The sequence below is a fragment of the Pipistrellus hanaki genome (genome assembly GCF_964339955.1).
Source record: "Pipistrellus hanaki genome assembly, chromosome: 4".
NCBI lineage: Eukaryota > Metazoa > Chordata > Mammalia > Chiroptera > Vespertilionidae > Pipistrellus > Pipistrellus hanaki.
The window spans coordinates 81,086,610-81,105,133 of NC_140506.1; the positions used below are offsets into that span (position 1 = coordinate 81,086,610).

At 38.4% G+C, this 18,524-nt stretch overlaps 1 protein-coding gene across 1 annotated transcript in view; it reads left to right on the plus strand.

The window, feature by feature from the left end:
- PARN (poly(A)-specific ribonuclease) overlaps positions 1-18,524 on the plus strand; it is a 134,762-nt gene that overhangs the window by 96,489 nt on the left and 19,749 nt on the right. Inside the window, exon 22 of the mRNA XM_084881134.1 lies at positions 7,615-7,801. Within this exon, the coding sequence (XP_084737260.1) occupies positions 7,615-7,801 (187 nt within the window). The remainder of the gene's footprint in view (positions 1-7,614; positions 7,802-18,524) is intronic.

The following is an 18,524-nucleotide window of genomic DNA, read 5'->3' on the forward strand; positions in this document are numbered from 1 at the left end:
TGTCCTCTTACTCTCATCCTACTGTGGTTTTTCCTCATAGCACCGAGCTTACTCTTACTAAGCTCCCAGCGTCCTCTGTGCCATAGCACCACTGGACCCTCTCCTCTTACCTGGTGACCAAGTCCATTGATTTTCTCATTCTTGAGCTCTCTATCACCGTCTTCTCTGGGCTAGTCCTCCTCTTTTTCAGCCTGCAGCTTCCCAGGCCCTGTGTATGCCCTTCCCCATCTATATGATGATTAAATGTCTGTGCTCCTATTTTCATTAGGAATTCTTTTCTTATTCTGTGCCTTTCCATTCCTATTACTGTTCTTCCCTCCTCACCCACCGTGAGGTAGAAGTGCACATCAGAGCATATCCTTTTCCTGACTAAAAACCCTGTGCTGCACTTAGCATGGCAGAGGCCTTCTGTGGTGTGTCCTCGCTCTAACTTCACTGTGGGTTCCTCTGCTCCCTCTTTCGGGCTCCAACATTAAGGTCTTCGTTCAGTTCCTAAGTCAAGACTGTGCTTCTTCACTCAGAGATTGATCAGGTCACGTACCTTTGGTTTAGAGCATAATTCCCTACTCCTGGTGATTTTAATTTAACACTGTCTACTCTCCCAACCTGCAAGTCTCAGGAAAGAACCAAATGCCATTTCTTTGGAGAAATAGTCGCCGTGTCCTAGGTTTGATCAGCTCTCCCCTGGAAACCCTGGAGCGCTTCTCTTTTCTAAGCCTCAGCACACACGTGGAGCTCTGTACACTGTCTTTGTCTCCCTGCTGAGCACAAGGACTGTGTTTCTGCTTCACCCTCACAGCTCCAGTTGCCTAGTCTTAGAAGATGGTGTGTTTGTTCATGACTGAATGAATAGATGAGTAAGTGAACAAATGAGAATTTAATGCATCAGTATCTGTATTCATAAATAAAAGGGTAAATAAATGAACAATTGAGAACTACGTTTGTAAAACAGTATGATTCTTGTTATATAGTAAGTAATCGATAAATGGCAGCTTTGTTTTTTTAATTGACTTTTCAGCTTATAATAATGAAAAGAAAAAAATACATACCACCAGTCTGGCTAATGGAAGCAATGTTCCTTAATGACATCATTCATTAAATGCTAAGGCAGTTGTTGTAGGCCATGGGAATTTAACACTTAAATAACAGCCTTTCCCCCTTACACTCAATTTTTTAATATCTCATATTTATTGTCTCTTCTTCCCTCCTGCCCTTCTCAGATTAAAATCATAATTTCTCACCTTGATTCTTACCTACCTGGTGTTCCTTTAAGAATCCGTCCCTTTCCATTCCTTCTCCTCTAGATGTGGGCTTTCTCAGGGCAGTGAATGTCTCTACCCTTCTGCCACACCCCAGTAGCTAGCACAGTACCTAGGACCAGTGTTTGTTAAATAAATGAATGATGAGGACTGTTTGAAAAGAAGGCTATTGCATTGTCAGTAGACTTAGTAGAAATTAATTGACTAATTTTGATCTTGGTACAGTTTTGAAAAATTATAGTTCAGACGTTTTGATTTTATACTTGTTTTGTATGGTTGATATATTGCTTTTTATATTTTCCACATTTTTACATAGAAAAGATTTTGCTAGATTGCATCCCCATTCTAAATGATAGCTATATTCCATGAGGTATTACAGACCTAGATATACCAAACCTCCTCACTTCTGTACACTGAGACCTTCTAATCTCCAATCCTGGAACTCAGGAAGACACCCCCGCCCCAAACCTCCCTCTGCGTCCCCCCCCCCCCCCTCCAGGACACAGCCAACTTCCTGGCGCAGCTCACTGAGTCTGTGTCCCTGTAGAATGTCTTATATTGGCTTGGGCACAGTGCTGTTTGTCGGAATTATGTTTTGTAATTTAACAGCATTAGGCATCTACTATGAGCCTAATTACTTAGCCTCATTAATTAGGCATCTACTATGAGCCAGTCCTTATGCTAGAAGCTTTGCAAACACATTCTCTGCTCTTTCTTATAAAATAGGTAGATCTACTCATTTTATGGATAAAGAAACAGAAGCCCAGGAAGGTAGATGACTTGCCTTAGGCAAGTTCAAGATTTGGGCAGAATTTGAACCCAGGTCTTTGGAGCTTCAGAACCTGTGATTCTCCTACTTGGCTCTCTTACCTCCCTTTTTTATATTACAGACTTCCAGTAAATGTCACTATATCTATATGTCCGCCTTTGTCCAGTTTATAGGAGTGTTTTCTTTGCTACTTCTTTGGCCTTAATTAGAGAACTGTGGGGTGGAAGGAGGTGTTGGACAGTGATCATAATGAGTGCCTGTCTTCCTTTAATTGAGGGGCTCATGATGTGGAGAGAGCACAGAGTCATAGGCATGACTGGTAGGTGGCAGAACCAGTATTACACCCTTCCCTACTCTGCCACTTCTCGCTGGGAGCTAGTTGAGTTTTCTCTCAGCCTTGTCAGTAACACCCACCTTCACTGTGGTAAGGAACAGTGAGGGGTGTGTGTGGAAGGTGTCTGTAAACACCCAGCTTCTCTTGCTATCATGCTCTGCACTTCACATATTTGGAAGCACGGTCTGCTTCCTTTTCCTTAATTTGTTTCCCATTTGGGTGCCCCCTCAGAATCAGTGCTATAGTGGATACTTTGGGAAAGCAGAGATGAATGAATCAAGTCCCCTCTGGCTCTTACTTCATTGTTTCCATCTGTCCCCTTTTGTGGGCTTGGATCTCTTTCCTTGCCTTAGTTTTCACTCTTTCAGGCTCAGTACTTTTTCAAAAAATTACCATTTGTTGGAGAAGTACACACAGGATGAAGGAAGAACAAGGACAAGGAATCACAAGCTATGATCCTCACCTTGTACCTGAGGCAAGTCCATTGGCCTTCTCGCTGCGAGGCTCAGGTGTGGTGATGGTGTAGGGAATGTTACTGCACAAGGGAACCTGCTCTTTAGCATCAGAGTCATCTCTTCTTGTTGCCAGTCAGGGCTCTTCATCCTCTAGATCAGGGATTTTTAACTGAATGCATTGTGACTATGTATCCTAGTTCTGGCTTTTTTCTCTTGAGAAGGAACAGGTGGCCAACGTATATAAAAGCTGTTTCTTCCTCCCTTTCCTTTTATAATCTTCCCCGCCAAAACCCTCGGGAGAGCCCAGGCACTACACAGATGAATAAGGCATGTTCCCTTCCTCAAAGGGCGACTGGGCCGGCTGGGTAAATGTGGGGGAAGAGTAAGAGCTGAGGTGAGGGCTAAATAATTCCCGAGGGCCCTGCATAGTGTACTAGCAAGTTGGGACTTTATCTGGAAGACTCTGAGGGTTTTCTACAGAAGAGAGTGGATGTTGTCAGTAGAGAAAGGATGGACTGCAGAGGGTAACATTTTCTGGGCTGGCCTGCCCACTTTTGCCTATTGGCACATTTGGGAATACCAAATATATCTCATCATGCTCCTGTTAGATTGTCCATTCCTGCCTGCACCTCAGTGTCTGCCGAGACTTGTGCATGGGTTGAGGAGAAATACATTCTGAGTCAGGTTTTTGAACAGAGGAAAATGGTCATAGGGACCAATAGGTTGGTGTGGTTTGGTTTTGTTTCTCCTTTCTTTAAAGATTTTAAAGTTTGCTCCTCTGTATAATTCAATATGAAACCCTTCATGTCCTATCTAATAAAAGTGGTTTTCATGCTGTTGAAAAACAATTTTTCCAACTTTTCCTTTTCCCCACCCCCTGTCATGCTGTCTGTCCAAAAGCAATCTTTGACAGACGCGTAAGTCTATTTCTAGGCTCCTCTACACCATTGGTCACTTAGTTTGTCTTTATACCATTACTACACTGCCTGATTACTGCAGCTTTACAATAAGCTTAGTTGGCTACCCAGCAAGTCCCCCTTTCTTTTCTTCTTCAGAAATGTCTGGGTTATTCTTGGTTTGTTCTTCCATTTAAGTTTTGGAATCACTCTTTCTAATTCCACAGAATAATTGAGGTATAACTTATATACAATAAAAATACCCTCTTTGTTGAATAATTCTGTATTTCAACAAATGTAATCACCACCACACTCAACATATAGGGCAGTTCCATCACCCCAAAATTCTCTCATCTCCTTGTAATTGACCTCCTCCTGCTGTTGGCTACCACTGCTCTGTTTTCTGTTCAGATTTGTTTCTCATTTCATTTAAATTTTTTCCAATGTTATATTAAAGTGCTGGGATTTAAAAAAAAATTTTTTTTTTTTTTACTGCAGTTACATTAAATCTATAGATCAACTTAGGAAGGAATCTACATCTGGTGTTAACTCTTCTTGTCCTTAAATATAATGTATCTATCAATTTAGAGAGACTTAGCTTGACAATAATGGAACGTTCTTAATTTTTAGAAAGAAAAAATCTAAACATTTTAAATAGTTCTATAAAACTACTAAAAGAATCATTTTATAAAATAATTGACCATCTAAATAAATACATAAATGCAAATAAATATATGGCAGACCTGTGGCAATATTACATTAAAAAAAAAGAAAGGAAGGAAGGAAGAAAGGAAGGAAGGAAGGAAGGAAGGAAGGAAGGAAGGAAGGAAGGAAGAAAGAAAGAAAGAAAGAAAGAAAGAAAGAAAGAAAGAAAGAAAGAAAGAAAGAGAGAAGGAAAGAAAATACCCATCTTGGTTTCAAACCAGCTTTATTGCTCTCCTACAAGGTCTTAGGCAAGCTGCTTAGCTTCCCTAATGCTCTGTCTCACTATCTGCGTGATGACTAGAACATCCCTTCCTTGTGGTGTTACTGTGAAGATTAAATGCTGAAATGTGTGCTGAGTGTCAAGAGACAGTGGACTCAGTGCAATGAAGCTGTGAGTGGATGAGACTATTAATGTGGAGGAACTGCTCTCACTCAGCTATAAGGAAACTGGCAGGACATTCAGTGTCTTTAGTTCCCCAGAGGCTTTAACCAAGTGTCACGACCGAAAGATGGCCTTGAATCATTTCCTTGACAAATTTGGAAAAGGTTGGTGTTGCCAAGCAGCTGACTACACGCTGCTTCTGACAGGCAAGCTGGAATCACTGGAGGACACAGCTGACAGCCAATTCATTTTGCTGATTCATCTATTAGAAGGGTGGCTTCGAGCCAGAATTTAGCTTCCAGATTAAAGGCCGAGAGCTGCAAAGCTGCTGGGACTTGAAGGAATGCTGGTAAATTATTGCCATGTGAAGGCCAGGAGTGAAAAGTGGATTGTTATTTGTTTTCCCTTTTAAAGCAGTCCTAATTCCAAATGTGCTCAAATAAATTCCCCTTCGGAGGTTAGAGGGTTGTGTGTAACATTCGTCCATGGGACTGAGAGTGAAACGATTGGAAACAATTGGACACTATTAAACAGCTCACTTGGCTCCTTGGTGATCCAGTTACCACTTTTGTTTTCATGGGGGATACTGACTCAGGCCAACTCTTTTACTTGGTGCACTGTAGTCCCAGTTAATTTCAAAAGAGAGATTATTGTAGATGTCATCCCTTTTGGGGACATTTGCAAAATGAACATGCTGGATATAGGAATGAAAGTTAAAGAGGAAAATCCAGGAAGTGTTTATTTACCAAGTCAGTACAGAATAATGATGGGAGACTCTATGGGTTCTCTGTGTATCATTTTGGTAGGTTAACCTGTTTTAGTAGATAGTCTCAGGGAGATAGGGAAATGAACTCTACATAAAGCTTGCATGTGACAGAGTGAGCTTAAGGGGATGGAGACTGTGTCTTTTTTTTTTTTTTTTTTTTTTTTTTTTTAATCAAATACCTAGCATAGTCCCTAGACAGACAGTGAACAATTACTGGATGGAACCATAGATGGATGGTGTTTGTTTACATGGACATTGTTGGGTGGTTAGATAAATAAGGGGAAAAGTCAGAAATGTGGCCACTGAAAGTAGAAAAAAGTAACTGTCACGAGGAATAAGGTTTTCAAGAAAGGAGTGACTTTGATCAATAGCCTGTCTCCAAAATTTGATGCCCATTTATCTCCTTGTGAGTGAGTCAGAGAACACCATTTTGAGCTCACATTTCAGTAACTTATTCTGCTTCTTTGGGAGACTGTATACTATTTAAGCTCCTTAATACCCTCCTGGTTTTTTGCTGTTTTTCTTTCTTTCTTTTTGTTTCTCTTTAACTCTAGAGTGAATGTTTGAAAAGTACAGCAAACTTCTTAGTAAAATTTGTGTTTCTATAGAATTGGTTTTTCTTTTCTGTATTTTTATTTTGCTCTTTAAATAGCTAAACATTTAGGACACGACATTCTGTAATCAACTATTGTGCTGAGAAGTTTTAGCAAATCTGGCCCACTTGGAATGAGGATTAAGTGTCAAGTGTAGGATATACAGAGCATCTGCTTCTCACACAGTTATCTTTCCCTCTGATTTCAGGGCCCTAATATAATTGAGTCCTTTGTCCGGTTCTGATGTTCTCAAATCCTGCATGCTTATCACCAGTTGCTGCATTCTGCCTGCACTCATTCACGTAATATTTATTGAGAAGTACTCTGTACCAAGAACTTTGCTAGAACTGGTTATATGGCTTCTCTCTCAAACAGTAAGGTGCTTTTGCAGCTGCCCACGTACCAGGTCAGCAAGGCCAGGATCTTACGGTCTCACTGCCAATGTGGGTAATAATTGTTGGCAGTGAGAGTGGGCTAGGAGAGTATATGCTCAAATTGCATGCGCCAGAATCAGCAAGTGGGTGCCTATCCACCCACAGGCCTTCCACGGGTCCTCACTGCCACTCCACCAGCTTTTCCATCCCACTGGCCTCTGAGAGGACACAGCAAAGGATTGCAACAAAACTGATCTGGCCTTAGTCAAGCATTAACACCAAGGAGGGAATAAGCTCCATCCAGCTTTCAAGTATTCCGGCCAGCCAGAGGCACATTACAGAGAATTAGCAGTCTTTAAAAGCGGAAGGAGAAGAGGCATGTCTTGGGCATTGTGGGCATCTCTTGAATTTGCAGAGTCTGAAGTAAGGTGCAGAGCAGCAGGAAGGCCCTGGCCTTAGGCTCAAAGTAACCTGGTTTTGCATCCCATCGCTGCCACCCACTTGTGGGGAGGTCTGCAGCAAGTCACCTGACTTCTGTGGCCCTGCTTTCTCATCAGCAAAATCAGTTCCTTCCTTTTAAGTCTGTTGTGAAGATTAGACATCATGTATGCAAAACACTGGACACAGACATATCAGAGAATTTCAGTATTTGACAGTGAAGATTGCTTTTATTGCCATTTTTGTTTTTTAACAAAATAAATGAGGGTTCACAGTTTTCCCTTAATAGTTTTGTTTTGTTGTTGTTTTCATTTTCTTACTCTGGAAATGAATAATTTTTAAGCAGCATTGCTATCTGCAAATATTTTGAAAATTAATCTTTTACTTACAGCATGTCGGTTATTTACAGTTTACAGAGCACTTTCACACTGTGGGTGAGGCTGTGGAGTAATGACTCTCTCTCTCCTCCAGATGAGGAAACTCAGACTTGGCGAGCCCAAGGCATGTTCCCAAGCCACCTGGCTTCTAAGTGTCAGAGCTGGTGTCTGAGCTCAGACCTGAATCCAGGGCTCCTTTGACTACCTCAGTGACACCTCGGGGGCTAGGTCAGGCTCTTTCATAATGACTTTTCTTTTTCTTGTAGCTGTCAATACCAGCAAATACGCAGAAAGCTATCGGATTCAGACCTATGCTGAATATGTGGGGAAAAAACATGAGGAGAAGCAGATCAAGAGAAAGTGGCCAGAAGATAGTTGGAAGGAGATTGAGAGAAAGCGATTGAATCAGTGCATATCCTGTGCTCTGCAGAATCACTATTACTGCACCAAGAGGTAAGAATCATTGGCTATTGATTTAAAAGCACAGTTATTCTAGCAATATCTTTTTTTCTTGCTCCCTACACTACTGTAAATAATAAATCTCACTTTTGAGATAGGACTTTAAAAAAAAAAACTTTTCCCATAATATCAGAAGTTACAGTTCTTTCTGTACTTTATCAACCACAGCTGGTTTACTCATACTGCTTACCATCTCTTGTTTCTTCTTACTTCTGACTCCATTCAACTTTAATGCTTCTGTTCTTGGTTCTCAGCTACCTTTTTTTGGGGAAACTTACTATTGTTTTGTTCTTGTTTGCTTCATGTTCTACAGCTTAGGAATAGATTTTATCACATCTGTATCTGTATATTAACCAAATGACCCTCCTAAAATTTGCATATTCCTTAGGATAGACCTTTAGTTTCTGGAATGTACTGTAGAAGTTATCTAGTGACCTCAGAATCTTTCTTGTATTTGAGCAGTGTTAGCAAATTCAATGTAGATCTTGTGGGTTACATATGTTTTAGCCGAGAAAGTGTTTCCCATGATACTTTTTAAACCATTTAAGTGATAAATGCACAAATTTTTAAAAGCTTGCATAGTACAAGAGAATATAAAATGCACGGGTGTAGGGGAATCTGCTCCTCATTCCCAGTTCTCCCTCCCTGTGACGGCTACTTTATCATTTTCTTTTGGTGGTTTCACTCTACCTTTAACTAAAAAGTCTTATCAACTTTGGCCAATATATCTTGATTGCTTCTATATAAAATTAAAAATTAAGCACATATAGTACCTTCCTTTGCTCTCTGTCCCCTTCTCACTTTCGTGAACTACATTAGGTTATTTATACTACTTCCTACTTTTTTTGTATCTATATTTTTGTGCTTTCTTGAGAAGTTGATTCCAAGAGATAGCAGGAAGTATATAGCATGTATATTATTATGATTGTACAAATATAATTCTCTAGTGAAGAAAGGCTGCATATTTGGGCCCACGGAGAAGAAAATGTATTCCTATGTCATTCAAGCTTTGCTAGCCAAAGGAGAATCTTCTAAATATCTCAGCCATTTTTGTGTAGATTTTTTGAGGGAACTAACTTCCTTTTCTAAGTGGTATATTGTTTTTTTTGTTTTTTTGTTTTGTTTTTGGCACATATATTGTATGATTAGTAAACTAAAAAATGCCTCTATTTCACCTTCCTAATTGATAATGTTCCTGGATATAGAATTTTAGATCCAAATATTTTATCCTTCCAGAACTTTAAATACATTACCACTACAAACATGGATTTACTTTGCTGTTTTCCTCCAAGGCAGGTGCCATGTTTTCTGAGTCTTTGTATCTCTAGCACCTAACTGATCCACAGTATGTACTCAGATATTTGGTGAATTAATGAATGAATAAATAAATACTCAAGTGTCAGTTTCCTGAGTGCTTGCTCTGGGCTAGTGTTTCACATTTTATCTCATGTGATGCTCATAGCAACATTGTGAGGGATGAGCAGTTATCCCCATTTCACAGAGGCACAGGAAATTCAGCAGTTCTTGAATTGGATTGGATTCCAGGGTGATCTGAAGAGCCCTGTTCTTTCCGCCCCATACATTTTCCAGGTCTGGGATAGCCCTGTCCTGAAGGGAAGAAAGTACTCAAGCAGATGGATTGCATTTAGATGCATGCCATACAGGGGGCTATAGTCTATAATCACCATACACCTAAGATAAACATCGAAGAGCTTGTATCTTTTCATTTAAAAGTGATATCCTAGGAAGCTGAAGAGAGGTCTTTTGAATTTCTGCTTAAAAGAATACCAAAACTTTTCATTACAAAAAAATATATATATTTTAAACGTGTACAAAAGTAGAGAAAATAATATAACAAAACTCCCATCTGTCACAAAATATCAATAGTGTGTGTCCAGTTCTATTTCATTATTTTTCTTTCTCTCCCTCTCCCCTTCAGATAATTTTGAAACAAATCCTAGACAGGATATTATTTCAACCTTAGGCTATATATGTATGTATCAAAAAGATAAGCAGCCATTTTAAAACAAAGCTAGACTACTACTACCATAAAAAAGTAATTCCTTAATATGTGTTCAGATTTCCTGCTCACGATTTTTTTTTAGATAATTGTTTTGTTTGAGCTCTAGTTTCCAGACAAGTTCACGTATTATATTTGGTTGACATGTCTCACTTCTCTCTTACTCTGTGAATTTCCTCTCTCTGGATTCCCTTCCCTCCATCCCTCATCCCTTTGCAATATATTTAAGAAACCAAGTTTGCTCTGTAGAATTTCCAATATTCCTGAAAAATCTTTTAAGGTTGTTTAACATGTTCCCTGACTTCTGTGTTTGCAATGAACTGGTAGGTAGTTCTATAAACTTGGTCAGATTCAGGACTGAACTAATAAAAAGAATATTTAAAAAAAAAAAAGAAAGAATATTTCATAGAAGGTTTTATGTATTTTCTATTATGTTGCTTTGTGTGGCATTAAAAGTCTACATGTCTCTCTTTTTGTGATAAGATTGCTCGAGTGTGATAAGGTTGCTTTTCTGGTTCATTCAATATGAAGTTTCCTGGTAGCTTTTCACTTGATAATTTTAGTAACCATTAATGATCAATTGCTAGATTCATTATTTCATTAAGAGTTGCAAAATGATAATATTATCGTTTGTTCCTTTTTCATTGATTACCACAAATGCTTTTATTTAAAATGTAAAATTTGCCCTAGCTGTTTTCTCAGTGGTTAGAGCATCGGCCCTTAGACCAAAGTATCATGGGTTCAAGGGCACATACCTCAGTTGCAAGTCAGGATGCATGCAGGAGGCAACCAACCCATATGTCTTCCTCACAGGGATGTTTCTCTCTCTCTCCCCACCTCTTCCCTCCCTCCATTCTTTCTAAAAATATATGGAAAAATATCTTGGATGAGAATTAAACACACACACACACACACACATATATAAAAGAGTAACATGCAAATTGACCATACCTTCATGATGCCCACCAGCCAATCAGGAGTGACTATGCAAATTAACCCAACAAAGATGGCGGGTTAATTTGCACATGCAGGGGTGGGGCGGGGCGGGATGGGGTGGGGGATGCTTGTGTTGTTGCCATGGCATTCTGCACCACCCCAGTTGCTCCAGGCCTCTGGGCAGCATGGGAAGGCGGAAAGGCAGCTCTGGGCCAGAGCGAAGGCGGTGCCGGCAGCCAGGGGAAGGAAGGCCCATTCTTGCAAGAATCTTCATGCATCGGGCCTCTAATATATATATAATTTATTTGATTATTTGAAGATATAGTTCATCTAGGAAAAGCAGAATAAATTCTTTAATCTCTATCCCCAACACACCTGTTAAAAAACAGTTCCAGAACAGTTTCACACTAGCACCTTCCAAAGGTGACTGTGCATGAACAATATGTATATATATATATATATATATATATATATATATATACACACACACACACACACACACACACATTTATATGTTACAGTTGCTTTTTAAAAAATGTGTTTTTTAAATCTATTGTTTAAAGTATTACATATGTCCCACTTTTCCCCCATTGAACCCTTCTAGCGTTTTCCTGTCCCCCTCCGCCTTCACTATTCTATTGTCTGTGTCCATGTGTTATACATATATGCATACAGGTTCTTTGGTTGATATCTTCCCACCAACCCCTGATTTTTAGAGAGGGGAAGGAGAAGTATAGAGAGATAGAAACATTGCTGAGAGAGTAACGTCATCCATCAGCTGCCTCCTGCATGCTCCTTAGGGGATCGAGCCTGAAACCCTGGCATGTGCCCTAACCAGGAATCGAAACAGCAACCTCTTGGTTCTGGAGGCAAAGCTCAATTGCTAACCCATACCAGCCAGGTGCTTTTTTTTAATTTTAATTTTATTTTATTGATTTTTTACAGAGAGGAAGAGAGAGGGATAGAGAGTTAGAAACATTGATGAAAGAGAATCATCGATCAGCTGCCTCTTGCACACCCCCCACTGAGGATGTGCCCGCAACCAAGGTACATGCCCTTGACCGGAATCGAACCCGGGACCTTTCAGTTAGCAGACCGACGCTCTACCACTGAGCCAAACCGGTTTTGGCAGGTCCTATTTTTTTTAATGTTCTTATTATCTTGTTATGACCAGTGGGAACCATTTTGAGTTGCCTTTTGAGTCTTCTGATATAATTCCAGTAGTCTTTAATAGCTTCTTTGACTTCTGGTATGCTTAACAAGATATTTCAGGCTCTTGTTATACATTTCCTACATTATATTTGGAGTCAACCATTTCTCTAAGGGGCTTGTTCCTTTTGATAGGAAATGGTATTTAGAAACCATAATCTGGGGTTCTCAGGGTGTTGATTGATACTGGTTTCTTTATTGTTTTATCGCCTTTTTTACTGAAAAGAGCTAGCAAGGTAGTCTTTCTTCCTTTCTTGAAAAAAGATAAGTTTATACTGATATTTCAAATTCCAGTTAGACTCCACAACTTATCTATTTAAAATTTTGTTTTTTCTTTTCCTTGTTGAAAATTCTGGTTTGTAATGATAGTAAATTAATTATTTACTTGGTTTATGCTACTACATACTATAATAGTTTGAGAATAACTCTATCAGTAGCATTACTAGTAATATACTTATTGAAAAATAATTTTATATTTTTTGTAGCGATTTTTGTCCCTAGAGTATATCTAGCTAGGGCTGAACAATCAAATTACCTTATTTTAAAGTCATTTGAAGTAATTAATTTTTTGTGTGGTTGAGCTACTAACTCAATAAGCATTTAGGTTTGCTTTATATTTGCTTTTATGGATTGCCTTTCTAAAAATTTAATTTTGTCTTATAATTATGTAAAGTATTTATATGGTTCCACAATCAAATCTACCAAGCTTGTCTCTCTGCGCCTTCTCCGGCTTGTTTCTCCCTCCCTTGTAGTGACCAGTTTTATTAGTTTTTAGTATATCTTTCCATTCTTATAAATACATAGACAACTGCATGTATAAACCCCAACCTTTTGTTAGGTAAATGGTAATGAACACATAACTTTTCTCTCCCTTCTTTTCCTCACTTGCCAAATAGCATGGAAGTCACTCTTATTCTGCTTCTTGCTTAAGTGTGATTCTTTACACTGCAAATGGCTTAGTGTTTTTTAGCCCCCTTATTAACCTGCTAACCTGGGTTTCATTCTAATTTAAAGGATCAACCTTGTAGCGGAACTCATGAATATTGTAAAGTCAGATGCTGGGGAAAGATCGATTCGTCACCCAGTGCTCTAGTTCAGATATATCATTGTTCTGTTACCTACCTTATTTCTTTCTCTGTCTTATCAGTATAAAGGTGTAAAGCTCACTGACACACAGAATGCTTTTTTGAATATTTACAGATAAATGTGAAATACAGGAGAGAATACTTATATTTACTAAGCAGATTCTTCATTCTAGGCACTGAGCGAGATGCTTCAGGTCGTTTCTTAAAAAAACAACTATGTAATAACTCATTGTAACTCTTGGTGATATTCCTGATTTATATATGAGGAAGTTGAGTCACAGAAAAGCCAAATAATTTAGCTGAAGTTACACAGAATTCAAACTTTATAGGTGTCTTGGATCCATAGCCCAGTGTATTTAAAAAATATATATATATTTTATTGATTTTTTACAGAGAGGAAGGGAGAGAGATAGAGAGCCAGAAACGTCGATGAGAGAGAAACATCGACCAGCACACCCCCTACCGGGGATGTGCCCACAACCAATGCACATGCCCTTGACCGGAATCGAACCTGGACCTTTCAGTCCCCAGACCGATGCTCTATCCATTGAGCCAAACCGGTCCCGGCCATAGCCCAGTGTATTAAGTTACCTCTTAGAAGCATGGCACATTTACATCTATGAGTATGCATGTTTGAGAAAGATACTCTCTCATTTTAATAAATTATCTTTTCTTAAAAAACAATAAACTGTTAAAGAAGCCCTAAGTTGAAAACTGAATTTCAACCTTGTTTCTTTGGGGAAAGGATTTAGATGCCTAGTCCTACAGATTATCAGTGGAAAACTATTAGTTTTTAACAATTTAAAAATACACAGAAGTGACCCTATGATGTATAAGTCAATATAAAAATTATTGAAGTACCATCCCTTTAGAATCCAGTCTTGGTCTTTGAGTTGATTGGTTGCTTTTAAGTAGAAGTTCCATAGCCCGTCTGGAGGAAAATGACTTGATGGTGAAAGGAAGGGGAAATTTTGAGACTATTCAGCCTGGAATAGTAGCTGGAGGCAAGGGGCAGTAGGAACCATGGTAAGGTTATGAAATGCCATTATGAAAAGAATAACGGTTCTTTATCCTCCCAGAAGACTGAGGAAGAACCCTGAGGGGAATAAGGTAGCATTATTAGTCCTATTTCACAGATTTAAAAAACAAACAAACAAACAAACAAGCAAACAAAAAAACTCAGAGGGGAAGTGGTTTGCTCCAGATCATAGAGCTGGTGACACAGCTCTTTTCTGCTGGTGGGCTATCTTCCCCTCCTCTTTGCTGATTTTGCCTAGATCCATTTATCTTTTAAGGGCTGTGTTAATTTCAGACTGGAAAGGTGGTACAGAGAGACCTTTAAAATCTGTTTTAAATTATTAAAAAAAAAAAATCACAGCTCTTTGCTCAGTCTTCCCTCTTACTCAGCTCCTTTCCACCTTAACATCAGAACAAATAAAGAAAGGATCACTCTAGTCTAAATGAGTTATTTTAAGAAATTCAAATAAATATTCAACATAAAACTAGAATCTGATTAATGTAGAATCTTAAAGTACCAGGCAAATTGGTTTTACCCTGGGAATGTTTCCTAAGACATAAAGCCAGGGAGCTTTCTTAAATCAAGATATAGAAACAACTCTAACAAATATCCCTTCTAAATATTGATTCATCTGCCTGCCTGGTGTCAGGGAAAGCTGAACTGGTCTAACCCATCTCCTTCTTTTGACTTCTTTTGGGCCAATAGGTCAGGACACCATTGCTTTCTTTCAAAGAAAGTATGTCATCAGGATTCCTGAGAATAATATAAAAAGAAAAGCAGACAACTTGAATAAACAAAATGTGATATAGAACACCCATTTTCAAACGGTGTGTCGTAAAACGTGCAATTCCTGACTAATCAGGAGCACTTACCTCTTTTACCTTAGATTGTCAAATAAAAAAATGACAACAAGCCAACACACTAGCCGCCTGATGCGGATGAATAAAAATTATGCATATTTTTTTGCTGTGCTGCAGAATTTTAGTTTGTGTGCCATGAAATGAAAAAGGTTGAAAATCACTATTACAGGATATTACTCAACTTAAAAAAGGAAGGAAATTTTGACATGCTACTATTGTACAACATGGATGAACCTTGAGAACATTATGCTAAGTGAAATAAGCCAGTCACAAAAAGGCACATACTGTATGATTCCATTGTTAGGAGGGACCTAAAATAGTCAAATTCACAGAGACAGAAAGTGGAATGGCATTTGCTATGAGCTGGGGGAGAGAGGGATGGCAGTTAGTATTTAATGGGTGGAGAGTTTCTGTTTTGCAAGATGAAGAGTTCTATAGACGGGTCGCATAACAATGCAGCTGAACTTTGTACTTCCCTATAATTAAAAATTTTTTAAAAGATGCAGGCTATCTGGAATGCAATTTTTTTTAATGGTAAACTGTCACTTGAAGCCTTTCTCATGATAATTGGGGATGGGGAGGGCGCTAACCTAAAACACTTCTAAAAGTTCAAGGAAATTATGAATCATCAAGAAAAATGGTTGGTGAATTTATAACTTTCAGTCATTACTTACCTGTTTTACACTTTATTAAATTGCTGTTGTAGATGTAAAAATTCTTAAGATAAAATATGGAAGGTAGGTAAATTGATTATAAATGCTGTGAGATCCGGCCTTCTTTTCTTACTTGTTGTATGGGCTATATATAGCATGTCTGGCAACCAGACTGGCTGATTTGTAGATGTAGGTCTGTCTGCTTTAAGAGAATGAAGTGTCACCTCTACAGAAATGGACAAAAACACAGCTGTGAAAGCAGAACAGTTGTAGTGATTAGAATTATGTATTTTTTTTTTTTTAAAGAGCTCAATCTCTAAGATTTCTATAGTTGATTTTTAAAAATTTGTACTTATTTCATTAAAATTTCAAAAATTTTAGTAATGACTTAGCTTTCTTTAAATTTAAAAACATAGGAGTTAGTTTCCATCTCCAAGAAAATTCATTATTTCTATTTAAAGGTTTCTGTATTCAGTAATTTAGAATTTGGTATTGAAAACCCACATTAGAGCAGTATGTCATTTCAGGATTTTATTTTAAAGGATTGAAAGCTCAGTTTAATATCCCCTTATATTTAATCTGACTTTTGATATTTTGGAACGCTTTCATGTTTCATAATAGAAGTAGTATTTGAAATAAATGTTTTCGTTCCATATCTTCATGTTACTTATTTGAATAACCATGATTAAAAGTAATTACCACCTGTGTATCTAATAATGTGTTATATTTTTCATACTTATCTTCACATAATAGTATAATTTTTTAAATGGTGCTGTCGATTGAAATTGCCCTCAACACACTTAGATGATTAAGGAAGTGAAATGCTATCTTTTCCATATCTATTAACCAAACACAAAACAAATTTCCGATTTGAGTTGCCCAGATCATGTGCAGTTAGAATTATTCCTGTATTATTTGTAGTAGTTTTAGCTGAAATAAAATATGAAATGTGTAAATTCTGTATTTTCATTTCTAGGTGTAGAAATCCTTAACATTTCTCTGGCGGTTCTTTTTTGACACTTTATGTCCTGCTAGTACAATATAAGCTGGCAGAAGCCACAGCGTGTTTGTGTTTATGTAGGGGAGGTCAGGTATAAGGATGAATGGCTATTATGGCCCAACATGAGTTTGGTCATTGTGCTGACAGGTGGTTCTATGTATAATTCTGTCTGCAGATTTTAGGTGCTTCCTTTTGTTCACTCAAGAATCTCTGAAGCAAATATTTCATTTCATTCAACTGCATTGCTGGGAGAGCAGAAGCCAAATACTTAACCACATGGGGACATTCTAGAGCTTCCCCCTTTTTTGCCCCCTTTGCAAATGCAAAAGAACTAAAATCTGCTGTGTATTTTCAAGTCTCTATCCCCAAAGTAGAACTAATTTTAGAATCTAAGTAATGGCTAAATTGATGTTAATTGTACAGTTCTTTGTATTTTTCTGTTTATTTGAAATTCTTACAATAAAATGTTGGGGAAAATGGAACTGTGTCTTCTAGTAACCTTGTATACATTTCCAACAGATTAGGGCATTCGGGGTTGTCTGGACACCCATGAGCTAATAAATAGCTATCCAGTTAATTACTTACCCTCCCAGCCATCATGACCATGCTCTACCAACTATTTATGCTCCTTATGTCTTCATTCTACTCCTTCTCTCTTCCTCTCCTCCTTTTCTGATGCTTTCCAAAGATTTGGACCACTGCCTCTGACATGGACCCCTCTCCCCCTTCTTGCATTTGTTAAATGTTTACTGTGTGCCAGGTACTGTATAACCTTTGCTGTTTTGTATAGTTTTCTTATTTGATCCTCACAATAACCTATTTTATAATTGAGGAGACTGAGACTCACAAAAGGAACTTGCCCTGGGTCACAACACCAATATATGACAGAACCCAGATTCAAGCCCTCATCTCTCTCATCTGAAATTCCAGTCATGCTCTTTATAGAATGTCCACTCCCTCAGATATCCACTTGTGATCCTTCCCCACCACCAGGAATGCCTTCTATGCCACCTAGAATCCTTGGGAATTCTTTGTCTGGGTAACTCTTAGGAGGAAGTAGGAAAAAAAAGTTGTAAATGGTTGTTTACTTATAATAGCATTCCAGTACCTAACAAATGATGTCTTGTGGTCACACAGAAAAACATGCAAATGAATGAATGATCAAGAGAACCTATAATACACCCAGAATATACCTTCATTTCCAGTTTCTTATTGGAAAATACCATTCAAACTGCTTTTTCCTATTAGTTTATGCCAGTTTTAATTGCTTTGCTGAAGGTAAGGCAGAAAGAAATTACATTCTTTTTATAATTACACGAGAGGCCCATTGCAGGAAGATTCCTGCAATAGGGCTTCCTGCTGCGGTGGCTGCCCTGCCTGCTTCCCTCCCTTCTCCCCCACCCCACTTGTTTGCTTCTCGGCAGCTCCCTTCTGCAGCACTTGGCTTCTTTCTATGCTGTCTTCAGTCTTTGCTCTGACCTTGACATGCAAATCTTGGTTTGGTTAATTTGCATACTCACCCTAATAGGCTGGTGGGTGTGGCTTGTGGGTGTATCGAAGGTGCAGTCAATTTGTATGTTTCTCTCTCTCTTTTTTTTTTTTTTTTAAATATATTTTATTGACTTTGTACAGAGAGGAAGGGAGAGAAATAGAAAGCTAGAAACATAGATGAGAGAGAGTCATCGATCAGCTGCCTCTTGCACACCCCCTACTGGGGATATGCCCGCAACCAAGGTACATGCCCTTGACCGGAATCGAACCTGGGACCTTTCAGTCCCCAAGCCGATGCTCTATCCATTGAGCCAAACATGTCTTGGCTGTATGTTTCTCTTTTATTGGATAAGATCAGTATCCACCTTATTTTATTTTATTTATTTATTTATTTATTTATTTATTTATTTTATATATTTTATTGATATTTTACAAAGAGGATGAA